The sequence below is a fragment of the Monodelphis domestica genome, chromosome 3 (assembly GCF_027887165.1).
Source record: "Monodelphis domestica isolate mMonDom1 chromosome 3, mMonDom1.pri, whole genome shotgun sequence".
NCBI lineage: Eukaryota > Metazoa > Chordata > Mammalia > Didelphimorphia > Didelphidae > Monodelphis > Monodelphis domestica.
Window position 1 is genome coordinate 417732350 of NC_077229.1, and position 22993 is coordinate 417755342.

A 22993-nucleotide genomic window follows, 5' to 3' on the forward strand; every position below is an offset into this window, starting at 1 on the left:
TATCGAATGTTATATTCTTCCAGGATATCAGAGACAACTCAAATTGAAGACCTGCAAGCTTTCAGTGCTCTCCTGTTCCAGAGCAAAGTCTGATCACTTTCCCCTTGATCTGAGCTCTGTAAGTTCTGACCTAGATCCAGGTCTGAGCAACAGGCATGTGGGTTTGTCCATTTGAAGTTTCAGTGTACTGCTGCTTGGCGCACCCTCCAATAGCCATCTGGAAAGGCTCTGCTGGTGCAGTGATGCCATTTCTATTTAAGTATGCGTCCATTTTCTGACACTAAACGTGCTTCTGATATACAACATATCGGTAGGTTCTGTTTTTCAATCTATTCTGTAAACTTTTTTATTTTTATAAGGGAGTTTGGCTCACTTGAATTTAACGTTATGTGACATTTGATTTTGAGGTGGAAAGAGCATCAGAGTTAGAATGAGCAGAACCCTGAGTAAGAATATAATCACTTACTAGCTAGAACATGGGCAAGTCACTTAAAACTCTCTAAGCCAATTTCATCATATATAAAATGATGGCAGTACTTACCTTGGAGGGTTGTTGAGAGGTTCAAATGAGCTGTCTAAAGGGCCCTTTACAAATCTTAAAGTACTATATAAATGCCAACTATTCTTCTTAATCCAGTAAGAGGCAATATGCTATAATTTATAAGAGGGCCAGCCTTCCAATTAGGAAGATAGGTTCAAATCCCTTCCTCTGACATATTAACTGTATGATTCTGGGAAAATAACTTAAGGCAACTCTATTAGAGAGTAAGTTGTAGAATAGTTGCTGTCCTGCATTGGTAGGAGTTTCCTCACTGGGAGTTCCACATCATTAAATTACCATTCTGCTCCCCCCACCAAAAAAAGATGTCCGACTTGTTATGACTAAACCTAGCTTTCCCTGTACCATCTTGAATAAGGCAACATGTAACAGAAAAGAGGGGAGGAAATCTTCCCATGGAAAGTCTTGTAAGAAAACTAACAAAAAGACAAGCCGTGAATAAGGTAGAGTCCCTAACATAATCTGCAAATTCATGAGAGAGAGAGAGACAGACAGACAGAGACAGAGAGAGAGAGAGAGACAGACAGACAGACAGACAGACATAGAGAGAGAGACAGAGAGAGACAGAGACAGAGAGAGACAGACAGACAGACAGACAGACAGACAGAGAGACAGACACAGAGAGAGAGACAGACAGAGAGAGAGACAGAGACAGACAGACAGACAGACAGACAGACAGAGACAGACAGGCAGACAGACAGACAGACAGGCAGGCAGGCAGACAGACAGACAGAGAGACAGACAGAGAGAGAGAGGGACAGAGAGAGAGAGAGAGAGACAGACAGACAGAGACAGACAGAGACAGAGAGAGACAGAGACAGAGACAGAGAGACAGAGAGAAGAGATGGGGGAAGGGGGAAAAAGGAAGGAGAAATCTCCAAAAGAAAAAACAAGATGATGACAATAACATCTGGGAGAGAGAAGACATTTCAGAGTGGTCTAAACAAGTCAAGTTAAATTCAGAAAGACTTTTTGACTGCAGGATGATGAACTTTTCAGCCACAGAAACACTCATCTATGAAGTTTTAGGAAAGTTATGGTCTATGCCAATGAAAGGAGTATCTACATCAAAGAATTATAGATTTCTTTAAAAAAATTTTGTTAGGGAGACTTTTGACTTTTTGCATCACTTTTTTTCTCTCAAGATCCCTCACTCAAGTACTCAACTTAAAAGATTTAAGGGCTCTTAACTGGAATACTTCAGTGCTCTTAACTTTGAATACTTAAGTGCTCTTAATTCCCTTCATTAAAGTCTTAACTCCCCTCATTTAGTGCTTTGAAGTCCCCTTGTTTACCTGCTCTTAACTTCATTCATTACCTCTAGGTACTAGAGGTACCCCTATTCCTTCTATCCCTCCTTCTGTTCTCATTTAAGTAACCTTAAACCTTAAGTGTTCTTAACTCCCCTCACTTAAGTACTCAACTTCAAACACTTAAGGGCTCTTAATTTTGAATACTTAAGTATCCCAAAATCCTACCCAGTATCCTTCCCAGAGAGCTTTCCAATAGAACAAACAGTATTTTTTTAAGATTAAAGAGGGGAAGTTAGTATAATTGATCAACACATGATCAACACATACTGAAAATATGTGCAATGCACTTCTGCAAAGGGGTGTGTCTTGTCATCTCTTCTCATGTGACCTGTTTTGGCAGCATTTACTTTTTAGGGTTCCTTTTTCTGTTTACATTACTGTAGTAATTATGTATTTTATTTTCTTGAATCTGCATACTTAATTCTATCCAAAATATACATTGATTTGGCCCATCTGACCATCACTTCTATTTGACTGTATTTGCTACAATGCTTTTTTCTTGCTTTATTGACTGGTGATGGCAGGGGGAGGTGAGAGGAAGGTTTTTTAATACCTGGAAAAAATTATTTTTTTAAATTACTGGTCCCTTAAAAAAAACAAATTCACCATTGAGGAAGATCCTATATATCCCATTTGTGTTTAGAAGGAAAGGCAGGCCTAATTCCTCAGTGTTATACTATACATGGAATTGGTGATCCTTCACTTCATAATTATAAATTAACCAGTATTGATATACCAAAGATGGTGTCAACTGGCCAGAAAGATTTTAAATCCAGCTTAAGACACTCAATAGCACAATAGCCAATACAGCTCTAGGTATTCTAAATTCTACCAACTATTTATATTAATGATAAATGGTTTATTGATTGGTGATGGCAGGGGGAGGTGAGAGGAAGAGTTTTTTAATAACTGGAAAAAATTAAATTTTTTAAAAATTACTGTTCTCTTAAAAAAATATTCACTATTGGGGAAAATCCTATATATCCCATTTGTGTTCAGAAGGAAATTAAGGGAAAGATAAAATGACTTGCCCAGGATCAGTCTAGCAATGCTTTTGGGGAGAACTGGGCTTTTAACAAAGAATTAGCAATCTTGCATTAAATGGGAATGCAAGTGAAAGATTCAAAAAAATGGTTGGATTCATTCTTAATTAAAACTAGTAGCCCTTACATATGAAAAAATTTTTTGCTGAATTTCCAATGTTTTGCTTCTATCCAAGTTGGTGTTTCTAATGATCACCCTGGGATTGGCATGATGGCAGAATAGTGAATTTGGAGTCAGAACACTTGGGCTACTTGTCTTGCCTCACATTTGTATGATTTTGAACAAGCCTATATCCCTGAAGGTGTTTCTTAATCTACAATATGAAAAATTGAAGATATTCTCTGATCCTTTCATGCTTGATCTATAAACCCTGCACATCAAAAACTACCACAAAAACAAACATCAATTTCTCAAAAATGAGGAATCCACACATGGAATATCATAATCGAATATTCAACTGGTCATCCTACCCTAAGGAGCTGTTTCCCCTCAAGTCATTTTCCTAGGATATCAGGATTTATCCACCCCATCCATAGCTTTCATGATTTGACTTCAAAATTGAAGTTCCGATTTTTCGTATTTGAAAAAACCTGTTGTCTGTGCATTTTCTTTCCCTCTTCAGGTGCAGTTAGACTACATTCATTAACTCAACCACAGGCAGGAAACTATCTGGTATAATAGGAAGATATTGTTTTATTTCTCTCCAATAACATCCAGAATTGGGGGAGCCTTTTTGGTTGCAGCAGCACGTTGTTTTGAGGAAATTAGGACTCCCAAGTTACTTTAAAGGTTTTTACTGGCATTGTTCATTCTTCTAAGATTATAGCTTTCCATTACAAGTAATCAAAATGAAAAAATGTGTGGTAAACTTAGGCAAACTGATGTGTACTTAGCTAAAATTAATTTGTGCCTAACAGAAGGGATGTGGGTTGGTCTTGTAAATCTCTCCCAAGATCATTCTCCTTCTGTCTCCTGTGTATAGACTTTGGGGGATAACAGGATCAAACCTACATTTTAGAATAAGAGTGGAGGATTCTTGAACAGAAGGCAAGTTTAAAATAAAACAGAAATCTATGGGACATCCATTTTAGAAAGTCCAGTACACAGCTGGAAATATGACTAAGAGGTCAGGAGAGAGATTAGGGCTAGATAAATCTGAGAAACATCTGTACAGAGATGATCACTGAATTGATGTAAGAGTTTAGAGAGAGAAAAGGAGGGTTCAGAATATATATGAGGGGCGTTCACCATTAGCAGGTTTATGAAGTAGATGAAAATCTACCAAAGATGGAGGTGAGATAGGCAGAAGAACCAGAAGAGAAGTGTCACAAAAACCAAAGGGAAAAAAAGCATAGCACTGCTGGGTCTGTACCCCAAAGAGATAATGGACAAAAAGACATGTACAAAAATATTCATAGCTGCGCTCTTTGTGGTGGCCAAAAACTGGAAAACGAGGGGATGCCCATCAATTGGGGAATGGCTGAGCAAATTGTGGTATATGTTGGTGATGGAATACTATTGTGCTAAAAGGAATAATAAAGTGGAGGAGTTCCATGGAGACTGGAACAACCTCCAGGAAGTGATGCAGAGCGAGAGGAGCAGAACCAGGAGAACATTGTACACAGAGACTAATACACTGTGGTATAATCGAACGTAATGGACGTCTCCATTAATGGCGGTGTAATGTCCCTGAACAACTTGCAGGGATCCAGGAGAAAAAAACACTATTCATAAGCAAAGGATAAACTATGGGAGTGGAAACACCGAGGAAAAGCAACTGCCTGAATACAGAGGTTGAGGGGACATGACAGAGGAGAGACTCTAAATGAACACTCTAATGCAAATATTATCAACAAAGCAATGGGTTCAAATCAAGAAAACATCTAATGCCCAGTGGATTTAAATGTCGGCTATGGGGGGTTGGGGGGAGGAAAAGAAAATGATCTATGTCTTTAACAAATAATGCTTGGAAATGATCAAATAAAATATATTTTAAAAAAATTTTTTAAAAAAGCATTAGAGAACAAGATGATTGTGTCAGTAGTTGCAAAGGAATCAAAAAGGATTAAAGGCCACTAAATTTGGTAATATACAAGTGTTTGTGCAGAGCAGTTTCAGTTCAATGACAAGATCACAACCAAGACTAGAGAGGAAATAAACGAGAGGAAAGGAAGACATGTTTTTTAAAACATTATTTTATTTGGTCATTTGCAAACATTATTCATTGGAAACAAAGATCATTTTCTTTTCTTCCCTCCCCAGCCTCCTACCACCTCTCCCATAGCCGAAGCTCTATTCCACTGGGTATCACATGTGTTTTTGATTCGAACCCATTTCCATGTTGTTGGTATTTGCATTAGAGTGTTCATTTAGAGTCTCTCCTCAGACATGTCCCCTCCACCCCTGTAGTCAAGCAGTTGCTTTTCATTGGTGTTTTTACTCCCATAGTTTATCCTCTGCTTGTGGATCATGTTTTTTAGATCCCTGCAGATTGTTCAGGGACACTGCATTGACACTAATGGAGAAGTCCATTACCTTCGATTGTACCACAGTGCATCAGTCTCTGTGTATAATGTTCTCCTGGTTCTGTTCCTCTCACTCTGCATCACTTCCTGGAGGTTGTTCCAGTCTCCATGTAATTCCTCCACTTTATTATTCCTTTTAGCACAATAGTATTCCATCACCAACAGAACCCACAACTTATTCAGCCATTCCCCAATTGAAGGGCATCCCCTCATCTTCCAATTTTTTGCCACCACAAAGAGTGCAGCTATGAATATTTTTGTACAAGTCTTTTTCCTTATTATCTCTTTGGGGTACAAACCCAGCTGTGCTATGGCTGGATCAAAGGGCAGACAGTCATTTAGCGCCCTTTAGGCATAGTTCCAAATTGCCCTCCAGAATGGTTGGATCAATTCACAACTCCACCAACAATGCTTTAATGTCCTGACTTTGCCACATCCCCTCCAGCATTCATTACTTTCCTTTGCTGTCATGTTAGCCAATCTGCTAGGTGTGAGGTGGTACCTCAGAGTTTTTTTGATTTGAATCTCTCTGATTATAAGAGATTTAGAGCACTTTTTCATGTGTTTATTAATAGTTTTGATTTCTTTAACTGAAAACTGCCTGTTAATGTCCCTTGCCCATTTATCAATTGGAGAATGGCTTGGTTTTTTGTACAACTGATTTAGCTCTTTGTAAATTTGAGTAATTAAACCTTTGACAGAGGTTTTTGTTATGGAGATTGTTTCCCAATTTGTTGCTTCCCTTCTGATTTTAGTTACATTGGTTTTGTTTGTACAAAACCTTTTTAATTTGATGTAGTCAAAATTATTTATTTTATATTTTGTGACTCTAAGTCTTGCTTGGTTTTAAAATCTTTCCCTTCCCAAAGGTCTGACATGTATACTATTCTGTGTTCACCTAATTTACTTATAGTTTCCTTCTTTATGTTCAAGTCATTCACCCATTCTGAATTTATCTTGGTGTAGGGTGTGAAGTGTTGATCCAAACCTAATCTCTCCCACACTGTCTTTCAATTTTCCCAGCAGTTTTTATCAAATAATGGATTTTTGTCCCAAAAGCTGGGGTCTTTGGGTTTGTCATAAACTGTCTTGCTGAGATCATTTACGCCAAGTCTATTCCACTGATCTTCCTTTATGTATAGATTCCTAAGTATTTGATATTGTCTAGGGTGATTTTAAATGGTATTTCTCTTTCTAATTATTGCTACTGAAATGGGTTAGAGATATACAGAAATGCTGATGACTTATGTGGGTTTATTTTGTATCCTGCAACTTTGCTAAAGTTGTTGATTATTTCGAGTAACTTTTTGGTTGATTCTCTAGGATTCCTTAAGTAAACCATCATCTCATCCACAAAGAGCGATAGCTTGGTCACCTCATTGCCAATTTTAATACCTTCAATTTCTTTTTCTTCTCTAATTGCTACTGCTAGTGTTTCTAGTACAATGTTAAATAATAGAGGTGATAATGGGCATCCTTGTTTTACTCCTGATCTTATTGGGAATGCTTCTAGTTTATCCCCATTGCAGATGATGTTTGCTGCTGGTTTTAGATGTACACTGTTTATTATTTTTAAGAAAGGCCCTTCTATTCCTATACTTTCTAGTGTTTTCAATAGGAATGGGTATTGTATTTTATCAAAGGCTTTTTCTGCATCTATTGAGATAATCAGGTGATTTTTGTCAGTTTGCTTGTTAATATAGTCAATTATGTGGATGGTTTTCCTAATATTTAAACATCCTTGCATTTCTGGTATGAATCCTGCCTGGTCATAGTGGATGACCCTTGTGATGACTTGCTGGAGTCTTTTTGCTAGTATCCTATTTAAGATTTTTGCGTCTATATTCATTAGGGAGATTGGTCTATAGTTTTCTTTCTGTTTTTGACCTGCCTGGCTTTGGGATCAGTACCATGTTTGTGTCTTAAAATGAATTTGGTAGAACTCCTTCTTGGCTTATTCTGTCAAATAATTTGTTTAATATTGGGATTAGTTGTTCTTTGAATGTTTGATAGAATTCATTTGTGAATCTCTAGACCTGGGGATTTTTTCTTAGGGAGTTCTTTGATAGCTTGTTCAATTTCTTTTTCTGATATGGGGTTGTTAAGGTAATTTATTTCTTCCTCTTTTAGTCTAGGCAATTTATATTTTTGTAAGTATTCATCCATATCACCTAGATTGCCATATTTGTTGCCATATAATTGAGCATAGTAGTTTTTAATGATTGCCTTAATTTCCTCTTCATTAGAGGTGAGGTCTCCTTTTTCATCTTGGATACTGTCAATTTGGTTTCTTTCCTTTTTTTAATTAGACAGACTAGTACTTTGTCTATTTTATTTGTTTTTTCAAAGTACCAGCTTCTAGTCTTATTTATTAAATCAATAGTTCTTTGGCTTTCAATTTCATTAATTTCTCCTTTGAGTTTTAGAATCTCTAATTTAGTCTTCATCTGAGGATTTTTAATTTGTTTGCTTTCTAATTTTTTTTTTAAACCCTTACCTTCCGTCTTGAAGTCAATACTGTGTATTGGCTCCAAGGCATTAGAGTGGTAAGGGCTAGGCAATGGGGGTCAAGTGACTTACCCAGGGTCATACAGCTGGGAAGTGTCTGAGGCCAGATTTGAACCTAGGACCTCCCATCTCTAGGCCTGACTCTCAATCCACTGAGCCACCCAGCTGCCCCCGCTTTCTAATTTTTTAATTTGCATGCTCAATTCATTGACCTCTGCCCTTCTTAATTTGTTAATATATGAACTAAGGATATAAATCCCCCCCCCCCGTACTGCTTTGGTTGCATCCCATAGGTTTTGAAAGGATGTCTCATCATTGTCATTTTCTTCAATGAAGTTATTGTTTCTACGATTTATTCTTTAACTAACTGGTTTTAGAGAATCGTATTGTTTAATTTCCAATTTTCGATTTACCACTTCATGTTCCCTTACTAATAATTATTTCCATTGCATTGTGATCTGAGAAAGTTGCATTTATTATTTCTACTCTTTTGCACTTGTTGGCAATGTTTTTATGCCCTAATACATGGTCAATTTTTGTGAATGTACCATGTGCTGCAGAAAAGGTATATTCCTTTTTTCCCCATTTATTTTTCTCCACATGTCTACTAACTCTAATTTTTCTAAGATTTCATTTACTTCTCTTACCTCTTATTTTTTGGTTTGATTTATCTAGTTTGGATAGAGGAAGGTTCAGGTCTCCCACTAGTATAGTTTTTCTATTTCGTCCTTGAGTTCCTCTAGAAATTTGGATGCTATGCCATTTGGTGCATACATGTCGAGTAGATATTTCCTCACTGTCTATACTGCCTTTTATCAGGATGTAATTACCTTCCCTATCTCTTTTAACAAGATTTATACTTTGGCTTTGTCAGATATCATGATTGCGACTCCTGCCTTCTTTTTGTCAGTTGATGCCCAATAGATTTGGTTCCATCCTCTTACTTTCACCCTATGTGTATCTACCTTCCTCCATATGGTAGGGTTTTGAATTCTAATCCACTCTGCTATTCATTTTATGGGCGATTCATTCCATTCACATTCAGAGTTATTACTGATTGTGTATTTCCCAGCATTTTGATTCCTGCTCCTGTTCCTGCCTTTTCTTCTTTCACTATTTCCTTCTACACCAATGTTTGCTTTTAAACAGTCAACCTTGTTCCCACCCCCATTTTACTTCCCTTTCTACCCCCCTCCCCTCTTAGGAAGACAATTTAGAATAGCATTCTTATGACATTGGACCTGGAGACAAGACATAGAATAATGGGGATGGATGGCTCAATGGAGTATTTTGAGGAATGGAGGAGACAATGGTTTTAGACAGCAATGAGGCAGCTAGACAGGGAGAAACTAAAGATTAGCAAGGATCTGCTAGAGAAGATGGGATGGAATGGAATGCCTTGTGCATATGGAAGAGTTTGTTTTGGCAAGAAGGGTCACCTCCATGTGAGAAGCATGAAGGCAATTGTGTGATGTGAGATAAGAGTTCTCAGGAGGCAGAGCTGGGTGGCTCAGTGGATTGAGAGCTGGGCCTAGAGATAGGACGTCCCAGGTTCAAATCTGGCCTCAGATACTTCCCAGCTGTGTGACCCTGGGCAAGTCACTTGATCCCCATTGCCTAGCCCTCACCACTTTTCTGTCTTGGAACCAATACCACAGTATTGATTCCAAGACAAAAGGTTAGGGTTTAAAAAAAAAAAAAAAGGATCTCTCAGTAAATGGCTGGCCTCTTGTTCAGTCACTTTACTCATTTCTGACTTATGACCCCATTTGAAGTTTTCTTAACAGACACTGGAGTGGTTTGCTATTTCCTTCTCTGGCTCATCTTACAAATGAGAAAACTGAAGCAGTATTAAGAGACTTTCACAGGGTCAGTGTCGGAGGCTGGATTTGAACTCAGATCTTCTTGACTTTAGGTCAGTCGTTTCTATGCAGTCACCACCCAGCAGCCTTGGAATGGCCTAATTTTTGTATATCACAAAATCTTAAGGGAAGTCTCATTATATATAGGAGACATACTATTTCCCAAGGTTTACTTGAATAAGCTTATAAAATGTAAGGTTCTGAACCAATTCCTACTTACTGCCTTAGAATCGCTACTTTATATTGGTTCCAAGGCAGAGAAAGAGTGGTAAGGGCTAGGCAATGAGTTAAGTGACTTGCCCAGGGTCATCCAGCTAGGACATGTCTGAGATAAGATTTGAACCCAGGTCCTCCCACCTCTAGGCCTGGTTCTCAACCTACTAAGTCACCCAGTTGCCTCATTCTGAATTATATCTTAGAAAAATGAAAATGATAACACTGACTAGAATGGAGCTCTAAATTATTTATGCCAGACACGTTAAAATAAATTAAAACATTTGCTTTTGAGTATGGGGAGGCAGCATGATACAATGAAAAGACCACTAAACTGAGAGGACCTGGGCTATGTGAACTTTGAGTATCTATTGTTCCTTATTTACAAATGGGTGAGGTGGGTCTGGGATAGCACTTTTTGTGTCATGGACCTTTTCAGCAGTCTACAGAAACAAAACAATTTTATTGAAAGTTATAAGATTTAGAGGTAGTTAGGTGGCACAGTGGATAGAGCAGAGTCTGGACTTAGAAAGATCTGAATTCAAATCCAGCCTCAGACATTTATTAGCTATTTGATCTTGGGGAAGTCACTTACTCTATTGACGTCAGTTCCTCATCTATAAAATGGAGACACACTGGAGAAGGAAATAGCAAACTACTCCAGAATATTTGTCAAGAATACCTCAAGGACAAGTCCATGTGGTCACATCCAGTCACACACAACCGAACATCACCATAATAGCAAATAATAAATTTATAGAACCCATTGTTAAGAACCTCTGGATTATATGATCTCTTTTCCCCACAGTCATCTTATTTACCACAACCCAATTTAGCTTCCACTACAATATGTGAAGCCACTAAAAGCAGTGTCAGAAGTTCTAATTACAAATTAAATTAGGCAAATAGGTTTGAATCTCTTCAGTGAGAACGAAAATATGTTAACACGGAACCCTTTATTCATAATGGTATTTCTGTACATTAGGGGAAAGAGTGCATTATTAAAGTCCTATAATTGAATGGAACTGAATCACTAGAAGAAACATTGACAAAACCAAACTGGCATGTGATCCAGGGGCGTTTAAGGTTCAAATCCAGCCAAGAAATTTGTGACAATTTCCTTCAGCTTTGCATCTGACTGTTCAGAGATCTTTCCATCAGACCTTTAAATAAAAAGAAATAAAAACAAAAAATTGTAATTTCTAACCTGGATAAAATCTTTCACTTTACTGAAGATTTAATTTTATTTATTTTATCAAACTTTCTATTTCTTTTATTATCAAAGGAATTGATTGGGTTTTTTCCATACCTGATATTACCCAAGAGGGACTGGTGTTGGCTGATGACATGAGCTAAGAAAGCACTCTCAAACTTAGTGATTTTGCTGGGTTCCAATTTATCCAAATACCCTCGTACACCAGCATAGATGACTGCCACTTGTTCTTCAATTGCCATGGGAGCTGAAAATAAAGTCAACACCAATCTATTAAGAGTCTGAGGAAATATGTCACTATGCCAAAGCCTGGGAAATTCATTGCTCTCATAGTCTTACATATATTACTAAACCTACCTGACAGCCTACACTGACATTTGTTTCTGTTCTGAAATTTTTTAAATCAGAAATCATTCATTAAAATCACAATAAGTTCATGGGCTAAATTAGAAGATGATTTATGACCTAACATGCATCACTATTTTCTTAAACCATTAAGGCCTTTTAATATATTTTGTATTTGACTTAACTAAATCAAATCAATATGGCATACATATGGTAAAAAGGACTGGATTTGGGATAAAATCTAGATTAAATTGCCACTACTTATTTGTTCTTGAATTGTTACTTAACTTCCCTGGGCTGTAAAAAAATGAAGGGGATTGGTAAGACAACTACTCTGACTCTTAGAACCTAGCCTAAATATTAACCAAAACAAGAGGCACAACTCACAATACTGTCCTTGTTTCAGTAACTCAGTCAGACGCACACCACGACTCAGCAGTTGTTGAGTGGCAGCATCTAGATCAGAACCAAACTGAGCAAAAGCTGCCACCTCACGATACTGAGCCAACTCCAATTTCATGGTACCAGCTACCTAGAGTGCGTAAGATAAATAAAATCATATGAGATAAACCCAATTATATGAATATGATAATTTAAACAGTTATGCACTTTACAACTGTGACATCAAATTACCTGCTTCATGGCCCTTGTCTGAGCAGCTGATCCAACACGGGACACAGATAGACCAACATTAATGGCAGGGCGGATACCTTTGTAGAACAATTCTGTTTCCAAAAAGATCTATAAATGAGAAAGACTAAATTATCAACTATGACAAATAGAAGGAAACTTAAATAAGTGTTTTGAAAGCTAAACCTTTAAAGCTTAAGGCTAATATTTCTATAAACTCTTAGGATCTCTCAGTTCATAGATCTAGAACCATTTAAGGGGATTTGCTCAGTCACACAGGGAGTTAAGTTGAAGAGCCATTGCTCTTTCCATCATACCATCATCTGGGTCATAAGATTTCCTGAGTTTGTTTCCTCACTTATTATAATGAGGCTGGACTATTTAGTCCCTGAGGTCTCTTATGGCACCATGATCTCTCATAAGCTACTACCCTTGACAAATCATAACATATTAACAGAAATGTGGATAAACAAACACTAGCCTATTAAAAGGATCTTTTAAAAAATTGGGAATCACTGGGTCAGTATTAATGAAGATATTTGTTGTGGGCCCTGGACAAGTCATAACCCGAACTGCCTAACCTTTATCACTTCTCTACCTTGGAAACAATACTTAGTATCAATTCTAAGAGAGAAGTAAGGACTAAAACAAACAACCCACCCCCCCCCCCCAAAAACCAATTACCTGTCCATCAGTGATAGAGATGACATTTGTTGGAATGTATGCAGACACATCACCAGCTTGTGTTTCAATGACTGGAAGGGCTGTTAGAGAACCACCTCCAAAAGTGTCATTCATCTTGGCAGCTCTCTCCAACAGACGGGAGTGCAGGTAGAACACATCACCAGGATAAGCTTCACGACCAGGAGGACGACGAAGCAGCAGAGACATCTGTCGATAGGCAACAGCCTGGTATACACAGAAAAGAATGGCATGTTCTTTCAAATCAGTTTAAAGAATAAGCCAATATTTAATACTCCCACCTACCACCACACAGCAACATTCTCCAGTTTAAAAACTGAATACACTTAACCTGTTTGGACAAGTCATCATAGATAATCAGAGCATGTTTGCCATTATCCCGGAAATATTCTCCCATAGAGCAGCCAGAATAAGGAGCCAAGTACTGAAGTGGGGCAGCATCGGATGCAGTGGCTGAAACCACAATGGTGTATTTCATGGCATCTGAAAAGAGAAAAGTTTCAGATTTCAAATAATTATGATTTGGAATTAGGTTCCCCAAATTATAAAAATAATCAGAAATCACCAACTAAAAGATTTGTAACTCAGAATTCATCAAATTCATGTTAAAGTATTTATTTTGGGGCAGTTAGGTGGCCCAGTGGGTAGAGAGGTCCCAGATTCAATTTTGGCCTCAGATACTTCCTATTTATGTGACCTTAAGTCACTTAATCCACATTGCGTAGTCCTTACTATTCTTATGCTTTGGAACCAATACGTAGTATTAAGTATTAATATGGTAAAGATTTTTTAAAAATTTATAATCTCAAGCAACACTTAAAAACAAAAGTATGATCAACATGTGCTTCATATTAGTAGAAAAATTTAATTCTTTTAGGCAACAATTAAACTTCCCACAGTCATTTCTGAACAAGTTTTAAAAATCAGATAAATTGTTTAACAGCAATATTTAGTAATGTTAAACAACAATTTTAAATTTTTAAAAATTAAAAACAAAAACAAACAAACAGAACTAGGGCCCAGCCCTTAATACCTGCATCTGTAAGTCTCTTCACCAGCTGAGCAACAGTGGATCTCTTCTGACCAATAGCAACATAAATACAGTATAGCTTCTTCTTCTCATCAGTTCCATCATTAAAGCGTTTCTGATTAATGATTGTATCAATGGCAATTGATGTTTTGCTAAAACAGATTTAAATTAAATTGATCAGAAAAAGCTTGCTAACACATTCTGCTAGCCACAAATATTTATTATTACTTCTTTCATTCTAGAGAATTCTTAATGGAAGTAGTTTGTACCCAATATATAGAATCTTCTTCTTTTGGAGAAGAAAACAGTATTTAACACATTATTGAATCTTTACCCAGTCTGCCTGTCACCAATAATCAGCTCACGCTGACCACGGCCAATCGGTACCAGGCTATCCACAGCCTTAATGCCAGTCTGCATGGGTTCACGCACAGAGATTCTGGGAATGATTCCAGGGGCCTTCAGACCAACTCTTCGACGAGTTTTGGAACCAATTGGACCCTTAAAAGAAGAAAATTATTACTAAGTGTTGTTTTGACACCTTTCCTACCAACCCAATTCTTTCCAATTAATTTTAAATCTACCTTTCCATCAATGGCGTTGCCCAAGGCATCTACAACACGGCCTAATAGCTCCTCACCAACAGGAACATCCACAATGGCTCCTGTTCTCTTCACAATATCTCCTTCTTTAATCAGTTTGTCATTACCAAATACGACAACACCAACATTGTCAGGTTCCAAGTTCAGGGACATACCCTTAAAAAACAAAATGCAACTGAAAACCAAATAAATACTGTGGGGAATTGAAAAGGTTCTTCTTAATTCAGAACAGTTCACAGATTGACAATGAAAAATAAAAGAATTCATTGTAAAAGAGAGAAAGAAAGCAATCCATGCTTCCCTTTTCTATTATAAATTTATTAAATTATGAAATTTGTTTACAGGTGATTTGAACCCTTGACTACAGGCATGTCAATATATGCCTTTGTTATTTTTTGCCTTACTAACCCATGTTTTTTGCTAAAAGGCAGAAGAAAAAAATTTTTGTAGTCTTAGCTTTGTATTCAATCTTCTGAAGCTATAGAAAATCCCACTTAGTATTTTATGCAATTTCACAACAGACCTTGAATTTAGTGATTATATTACAAGAAACTAGAATTCTAAGGAAGAAAGTTAAGCCAATTTCCCCAAATAATAAGCCCTGATTCACTGTTACCTTCATTTTACTGAGTGATTGGATTGGTTCTTCAATCATATTCACAACAGAAAAAGTTATACCAGACATAGGACCCCAGGACATTAATTCAAACTTTGAGAATCACAGTAAAAATTAATGCAATTTTAAAAAATCCATACTGAAGCTAATCCCCTGCTCTTTTCTCAAACTAGACACTTACCATAGGATCATTCTGTCCTTATTCTACTCCCTACAGCTACTTTTCCCAAAATACTATTATTGTTCTAAGGCAGGGGAATCCAAATTGGAAAATAATTATGCAGGGACTAGTCTCAAGCTCATGGCTTAAAACAAGCATTCAACTTGAATAAACTTCATAGTATATATTTGAATGCAAATAACAAGTCAATGATATCAACCAAAAAAGGAACCATTACCAAAATAACCCATATAAATCACTTGTGATATTTTTAATAAGCCTATATCTGTAATTCCCTCACCAAAAGTTTCTAAGGCAGTCATATCAAACTAAAATAATCATTGATCCCAGCTACTGTATAGTGATTCAGAAAACCACCAATTAACATTATGTAAATATTCAATGTGTCTTTTATTTACTGTTAAACATTCCCAAATTACATTTTAATCAGGTGCTGCTAGTTTGACATCTCCTGCTAGAAGGTATCCTGACAGAAATATGAATAACAAAGTACCTGAAAATAGAGAATGCAGGCACAAAGAAAATTAATTTACCTTGAGGCCTGAAGAAAATTCCACCATTTCTTCAGCCTGAACATTCCTCAGCCCATGTACACGGGCAATACCATCTCCAATAGACAGGACTCGACCAGTCTCTTCAAGGTCAACAGAAGTGTCAGCTCCCAAAATACGCTCTTCCAGAATAGAGGACACCTCGGCAGTACCTATTAATAAAATAAAATTAAATTAAATATTCATTTTTGGCTTCTAAAAAAAGCAGTAATGTTTATAATAATACATGAAATTCACTTAAGATAGAAGCATGGTAATATTCAAGATATCCACCTAAATCCAAAAGATAAAAAGCTCCATTCAATAAGATGCTATCAAAATAAGTATTGGCTTAGATGACTTGAGCAAACATTCAGAGCAGTCAATACAAAATAAATGAGGCAGAAAAGAAAATCAAACAGTAGACCTTCAAAAATTATACTTTCCACTTTCTATTCCTTGTATATTTGGTTATTGTAAGAAGCAACATTTTTAGTAGGAGAGCAAAATTATAATCTGCCAGAAGTTACCTGTGCTCTCAGTTTACCAATTAGACCATAATTAGGAAAACTAGATAGTACCAATATATGGTTTATAGGTTCAAATATTTTCAAATGCTATTTTTATTTAAATAAAGCCTTTTTTAAAACTTCTGCATACTTCACAGAAACGACTCAAAGATCAAAAATAAGCCTTAAAAGCTAAATTGAAACCATTTAGTTAAATGAAAAAGTGAGGGTCAAGTAAGAGTTTCTATCTATTTAAAATTATTATGTACAAAACTGTCTTCTACCTCCAATGAAAATATAACAAGTCAGTGAAGCTCAAATGAGAGGAAATATGTTATTGTTGGAATTTAGGCTAATTAAGAAAATAACAGAAACAGATCATTGATGTTGACAATTCACTCAAATTCACTCTCTCACAAATACAATCTTAGTATTAAAGTCACCCTAACTTCTGGCTTAACACATGCTCAGTCCATATAAAAAGATTAAAGAACACTATATTAGAAGGGTGCTTGTGGAAAAGATGCTAGTCTTAGGAAACCTAATGTAAGGACTGAGTGGGAAGTTGGTTTAACTGAAATGAAGCTCTTTTACTGGTTGAGGCTAATTTATCATTTCTTTTGCTTTGCTGCACTAGTTTTATGTATGAAGCATTATCAAATTGCAGGAATTAGTTGTTACTTTAAGTTGAAGAACTGGAAAATGTCTGCAAATGATTACACTCAAAACTTTTATCAATAAAACATACATATAAACAAATGTTAATAAATGTAAAAAAAAGTTAACATAAACCTTTGTTTAGGTTAAGTTCCATAAATTCTCTAGGTCTCAATTTCCTTAACTATAAAACAAAGGACCATTTTACAATCCCACATTTCTAAGACAGAAATAAATACATAGCATTAGGAGTTTGAGACACCATTAAGATGTCAAATAGCAGATTAAGTCTCAATTTTCTTTACTATAAAACAAAGGGGATTGTTCTGTAAATCTACATTCTATGACAAATAAATACTTCCTGCATTAGAAAAGCTTAAAATTTCAAATGGAATGATAAATGGCATAACATCACAGAAGTCAGGTTATATTAGAATCCAAGATGCAAAACACTACTGAGTATATAATTCCAAAAAGTTCTCATTAACTCAAAATATAAACTGGTTACAGAAGTCATCAGAAGCTCAGTTAGCTATAAGGCAAAATTTAAAAATTACAAATTCAAATATTAACTAAAAAAAAAAAAATCAAACATTTAGATTATCATTCATGTTATCTTAAGGATGACAGTCCCTTCATTCCTTAGCTATCTCACAAATAAAATAAGTGTTCTGCCTACTTTACAGAGTGGTTGTGACAAAGTAATTGAAAAATTCACTAATTATCAAATTTCTACTACTATTTGTGTTTGACTCAAAAATGGAAAGGTTATAACAAGGTAATGCAATAGCCAGTCAATGAAATACATATAATGCTCTCACTATGTGCCAAGCATTATGTTAAGCACTAGGGATACAAGGGGTAAAAGAGTTGCAAAATTAAATTAATACCTTTCTGATGTATTTGTTCATTTAGTAGACCCCTACAAAATTTTTAAATTTGATTTCTATTTTATGCTTAAAATACTTTTCCATGGTTACATGATTTGTGTTCTTTCTCCCCCTCCTGGAGCTGACAAGCAATTCCACTGGGTTATACATGTATTGTCACTCAAAATCTACTTCCATATTATTCTGTTTTAAAATCAAAACCACAAATCATATACCCATATAAACAAGTGATAAATCATATTTTTTCTTCTGCTTCTAAGAACATTTTTTTAAATGGAAACGGGAGTGGGAGATCTATCAATCAAAAATTAAATAAGCATTTATTAAGTACCTATGATACACCAAAAATGAAACCATTTCTGCTGTCAGAGAATATACATTTAATCCAGGGAAACAACAAATAAATATTGGGGCAGTTGGTGGCAAAATGGATTGAGAGCCAGGTCTAGAAACTGGAGGCCATGGGTTCAAATCTTGCCTCAGGCAATTCCTAGCTGAGACCCTGGCAAGTTACTAAATCCCTATTGCCTAGCCCTTACAGGCCTTCTGCCTCAGCACCAATAAATAATATTGATTCAAAGACAAAAGGGTTTAAAAAAATAAAGAAATATATAGAAATTGGGGGGGGAGGTAGGAAAAGCCTCTTGCAGAAGATGGTATTTCAGTTGGGCTTTGAAAGAAACTAGAGATTGGCAGTGGAGGGGGAAAAAAGTACATTCGAAGCATGAAGGGGGAGGGGGGTGGTTCAAAGGCAAGGAAATAGGAAAAGCAGCCTTGAACACAATTTTCTCAAAAAATGTTCCACAAAACAGAAATTTTAAAATTCTCAAATTAAATCAATGCTATCTTTTCTGAAATGGATTTAAGATAGTCTTTATACAGGTCATAAAAATATAAATTTGGACATACCAGACTTCTGAAGGCGGATGTTAGAGGAATGGAGGTTCCTAGTTGCAACAAAAGCTGCCCCCAAGGCATTTCTAGAGACCTGGACCCAAAGAAAAACATTCAATAATATGACTTCCATGGAAAGCTTTACAATAACACATTAAGTCTCCTTACCTGTCTCAATTCACATCTAGTCAAGACAAGTTTTTAATGTATGTGTGCACTTGTGTATCTTTAGCCCAATTTGAAAATTAAGACATCATTTGAACAGATTGATTTTATATTTAATAAAAAGCTAAGGACAAATCTTAATTTATCTTTTTTGTGTGTGTTACAGCAAAAACATTAGTAGGTTTTATCCATCGTTAAGACACATAAAGATGTTTATTTTACTCCATAAAAGCACACGGAATTATTTCACACTTTCTTGGCAACCTAGTGATGAAGGTACAGGACTTAGGGAGCCTGGGAAGATCAGAATGCCAAATCTGACCTCCAATTTATTAGCTTTGTGACCACCTGCACTTCTTTTTTGCTAAATAGAAACAATATACTAATAGTAATCAGTAGGATCTATTTTATGGGGTGGCTGGTAGTCAGCGAAGATCAAATAGAAAAGCCAAGTTAAATCAAAGTGCTAGATATAGAACAGCAGTTAAAGAGAGTTGGTCATCCTTCCATCCAAGCGATAATGCATAAATGAACTGAGTGGAGTGCTTTCCTCTTCTATGAGAAGTCTAAACTTAGTTGTTTCCGATTTCATTGTAGGGAAGAAATGTTATTGATAAACTCCAAGAGTGAACAATAAATGCCCTTTAGAGGTCCTTTTCAGTGTTATGCTCTTCAGGAACATAGCAAAGAAAACTCACTCAGCAAGACCATGACTTTTCATAGATCTGGGAATGTAAAGGACTTAAAAGACATCTCTATCTAAACCCCTCATATAGAGGTTAAGTGATTTGCTCAAGGTCGCCCCACTACCAAGTGGCAGAGGCGGAATCTGAGTCTGAGTCTCACTAATAAGCTCTGCCCTCTCATCAGTACACCGGTATCCAACGATGCAATAAGGGAGGGAGGCGTGCTGTCAAAATCTCAAAGTCTTTATTGTGCTATTTATCATTGCTTCTGACGGCACTGGTGAAATCGCAAACTCCCAAGTAACCGTTCAAGGAAGACAACTGTCATGCTTCGTGCAGCACCTTCAAAGTGCAAAGCCATTACCTATTTAAAGTTTTATGTGGAAACAATTGGAAAGTAACCTTCTGATTCTCGCATCTAGTGGAAGTGAGAAATAGAAACCCCCTAAGCTTCGGGGCAGGACCCATCAGAGGTAACAAAACTGGAGTCCGCTGACCTTCAAAGCCACGACTGCCGTGCAAAGGGCCCGGCTGGCACCATGCGTTTCAGCACTCCAGGGCCCGACCTTGTAAAAGAGACGCGCCCAGGACAAGCCTCGGTTCGTTGACACTGAGCTGGGGGAGATAAGGGCAGCAGGCACCAGAGGAGGCCTGACCTTCACACGGCTTCCGGGGGTCCCAGCAGCAAGCACTGCAAGGACGGGTCGGGCTGTGCCACACTGCCTGAAGCATCCTCCGGGCCACTCCCCACGCGAACCGACCCAAGGACCTGTGGGCGTCCGCCCGCCCACCCGGCCCGGGGCCTCCTTTGGCTACGAGGCCAGGGCTGCAAGATGGCGGCGCCAAGCCTATCTCGTCCTGCGCCGCGTCTGCAGTTGAGGCCGCGGAAGAGCAAGCAACCCCAGCCTTCTTGCCTTCCTCCTCCCCTCGCCTGGCTTCGCAATGTGCTTACCAGTCCGGCTTGACGAGGGAGGGCGCGGGCCAAGGCCGCAGCAACGCGTACAGACAGCATCCTTGCAGCTCCTAAGGGGGGCAACCGGTGCAGCCGCTGTCTCCGGACTGACTGGGACAAAATGGCGGCGCCGCCGGAGAAGGTCAAGTCGGCTCGCCCACTTGACCCGGAAACACTTTCCTTCCTACCGTTCACCTCTTATAATTTTTTTCTCTGTCCTTCAGTATCCTTTCTCCTTCGCCCCCTGCTGACGGTTGCTCTGGTCCGTCCCCTTCTTCCTTCCTCCCTCATCCCCCCAGCCTCGCAGTTCCCACAGTAGCTGTTCCGTTTTTTGAGGAGACCCACCCACCCGCACACCTCGCGGGATGTGGCTGGGGATGAGCACACTAGCGGGCGATGACCTTGGACGCCGCCCCGCAGTCCACGAGCCCAGGGAGGAGACTGAGCAGGCCCCTATAGGATGAAGGTCGTTAGTCGGGCCGAGCCAGGCCCTGAGATTTTTTCAGAGTAATTAGCATACCCATGGAGCTCCGCCCAAGGGCATTTGACCTTACCCTAGAGTGGGAGCTTGGAAAGGAAAGAATTAATGCATGAGCCTCCGCCCACACCCCATATCCCCTCGGGGAATGGGAGGGGCAGATGGTAACTAAGGAATTCCTAAAAACGTAGCCAATGGAACTAATTGTGTGTACCGCGCTGACTTTCAGTATGCAAGGGAGAAGGAATGCTTTTGGAAGGCAAAGGACCAGTGTTCCAATCCCGTTTCTGCTACTTGTCCCATGTGTGATTTTGGTTGTAGAGAGGAGAGAGCTTCAGTGCTCCTACAGTCCGCATTTGGAGTCTCATCATTTGAGCATTCCTGTCTTCAACCTTTGAGAGAAAAGATGGAAGAAGCCAACTCTACTTCAGGTTGCTGAAGGAAAAGAATCTGGGAAGTTATAAGAATAGCAGGCAATCATCATATTCCTATTCCCAGCTTTCTACTCTAGAAACTTAAAATAGTTTTCTGCTTTCATGAGATCCAGGCCACTCTGTCAGTGCATTGAGGAATTGGTTTTAGGTGGAAAAGGGTTAAGTCATAGATACAGAACTTGAGCCTCCCCTTCCCCCCACAGAAATGACAAAGTGATAAAAATTTAGATAGAATCCTGTCATATCCCAAAGATGAACGATATTAAGAGGAACAGATAGAAATACTTACAGTTCTGTACCCCATCTCTGAAGAGAGAAGAGTAGTAGCCTCTGGCCTCAGCTTCTTACTTAACCTTCTAGAGGAATGTCTCCCTTGGAGAAAGATCAGGGGAGAAGAGGCTAGATGAGTTTATTCTGCCTCTCTTCAATGCACAAGAAAAAGTATCCTTGATACCTGTGAAACCTCACCATACATGTGAGGCCCACTAATGTTGCTATATGATGAATACCCTCTTCAGTTTCTAATTCTTTACCAACAAAAAGAGAGCTGCCATAAATACATATCAGTCTTTTTCCCCTTTCTTTTCTCTCTTTATGTTATAGGCCTATCTATAGCTTTTCTGATTTAAGAAGTATGCATGGTTCATTAGCTTATTCAGCATAATTGACAAGTCCTGTTTTTTTTCTGCCTGAAATGCTCTCCCCTATTCATTTCCCTATCCTGGCATCCCTGGTTTCCCTCTAGTCAGTTAAAATTCCTCCTATAAGAAGACTTTCTTGATCCCCTTTAATGCAGTGTCTTGGAGGTTATTTCCCCATTTACATTGTTTACACGTTTACATTGTTTTTGCCCAATTATTTGCATGTTGACTCAGCAATGGGACTGTGAGCTCCATGAAGGCAAGAACAAAATAGTTTTGCCTTTCTTTGAATACCTTGTTAGCACAGTGCCTTGCCCAATGAAGCTGCTTGCCTTGACTCATACATGGAAATATTGCTAAGAATTTATAGAAATGACAGGGGGAGAAAAAGTAGCAAAGGTTTAATAGAGAAAACTCCTAAGAGTTTAGAAATGGGCACAATTATTTATCTCTTCCTTCAGTTATCCACAGTTATTCACAGTTATCAACATTTAACTAGTGTCTACTATATAGGATTAGATAAAGGTGATAACATAGTGTCTGTTCTCAAGGAGCATACAACGTAATAGAGATTGTACAGTAAGAGGGACTACAGTTTTCTCAGGTTGAAACTGAATGTGAGGCAAAGTTCCTTATTGGGTTCATAACATTATAAATCACCCATCTCCCCTGTTAGACCCAAAGAAACATCACTAGAAATAAATGATTTGCCCGAGTTCAAGGGTTAAAGTCAATAAGTATCACTGGGGGCAGGAAGCAGGATAGTGTTTTGTTTTTTTAAACTAGATGTTCAATTTCCATAAAGTCTGTAAAA

The 22993-nt window shown here is 37.9% G+C and overlaps 1 protein-coding gene across 2 annotated transcripts; it reads right to left on the reverse strand.

Annotated features, from left to right (window-relative positions):
* Positions 1-10961: 10961 nt before the first annotated feature.
* Positions 10962-21292, reverse strand: ATP5F1A (ATP synthase F1 subunit alpha). Of its 2 annotated transcripts, XM_001364667.5 has the most exons (12): positions 20627-21292; positions 18839-18917; positions 15877-16046; positions 14529-14702; positions 14279-14445; positions 13948-14096; positions 13246-13397; positions 12897-13121; positions 12216-12323; positions 11970-12114; positions 11334-11484; positions 10962-11187 (listed from the first exon to the last, which is right to left on the reverse strand). In XM_001364667.5, exons 1-12 carry the CDS (start codon positions 20684-20686, stop codon positions 11106-11108), a joined length of 1662 nt encoding a protein of 553 aa, XP_001364704.1. In that variant the 5' UTR covers positions 20687-21292; the 3' UTR covers positions 10962-11105. The 2 variants fall into 2 exon arrangements, with proteins under 2 accessions (XP_001364704.1, XP_056680360.1); XM_056824382.1 differs by having other exon boundaries at positions 10962-11484; positions 20627-20974.
* Between the last annotated feature and the right edge of the window lie 1701 nt (positions 21293-22993).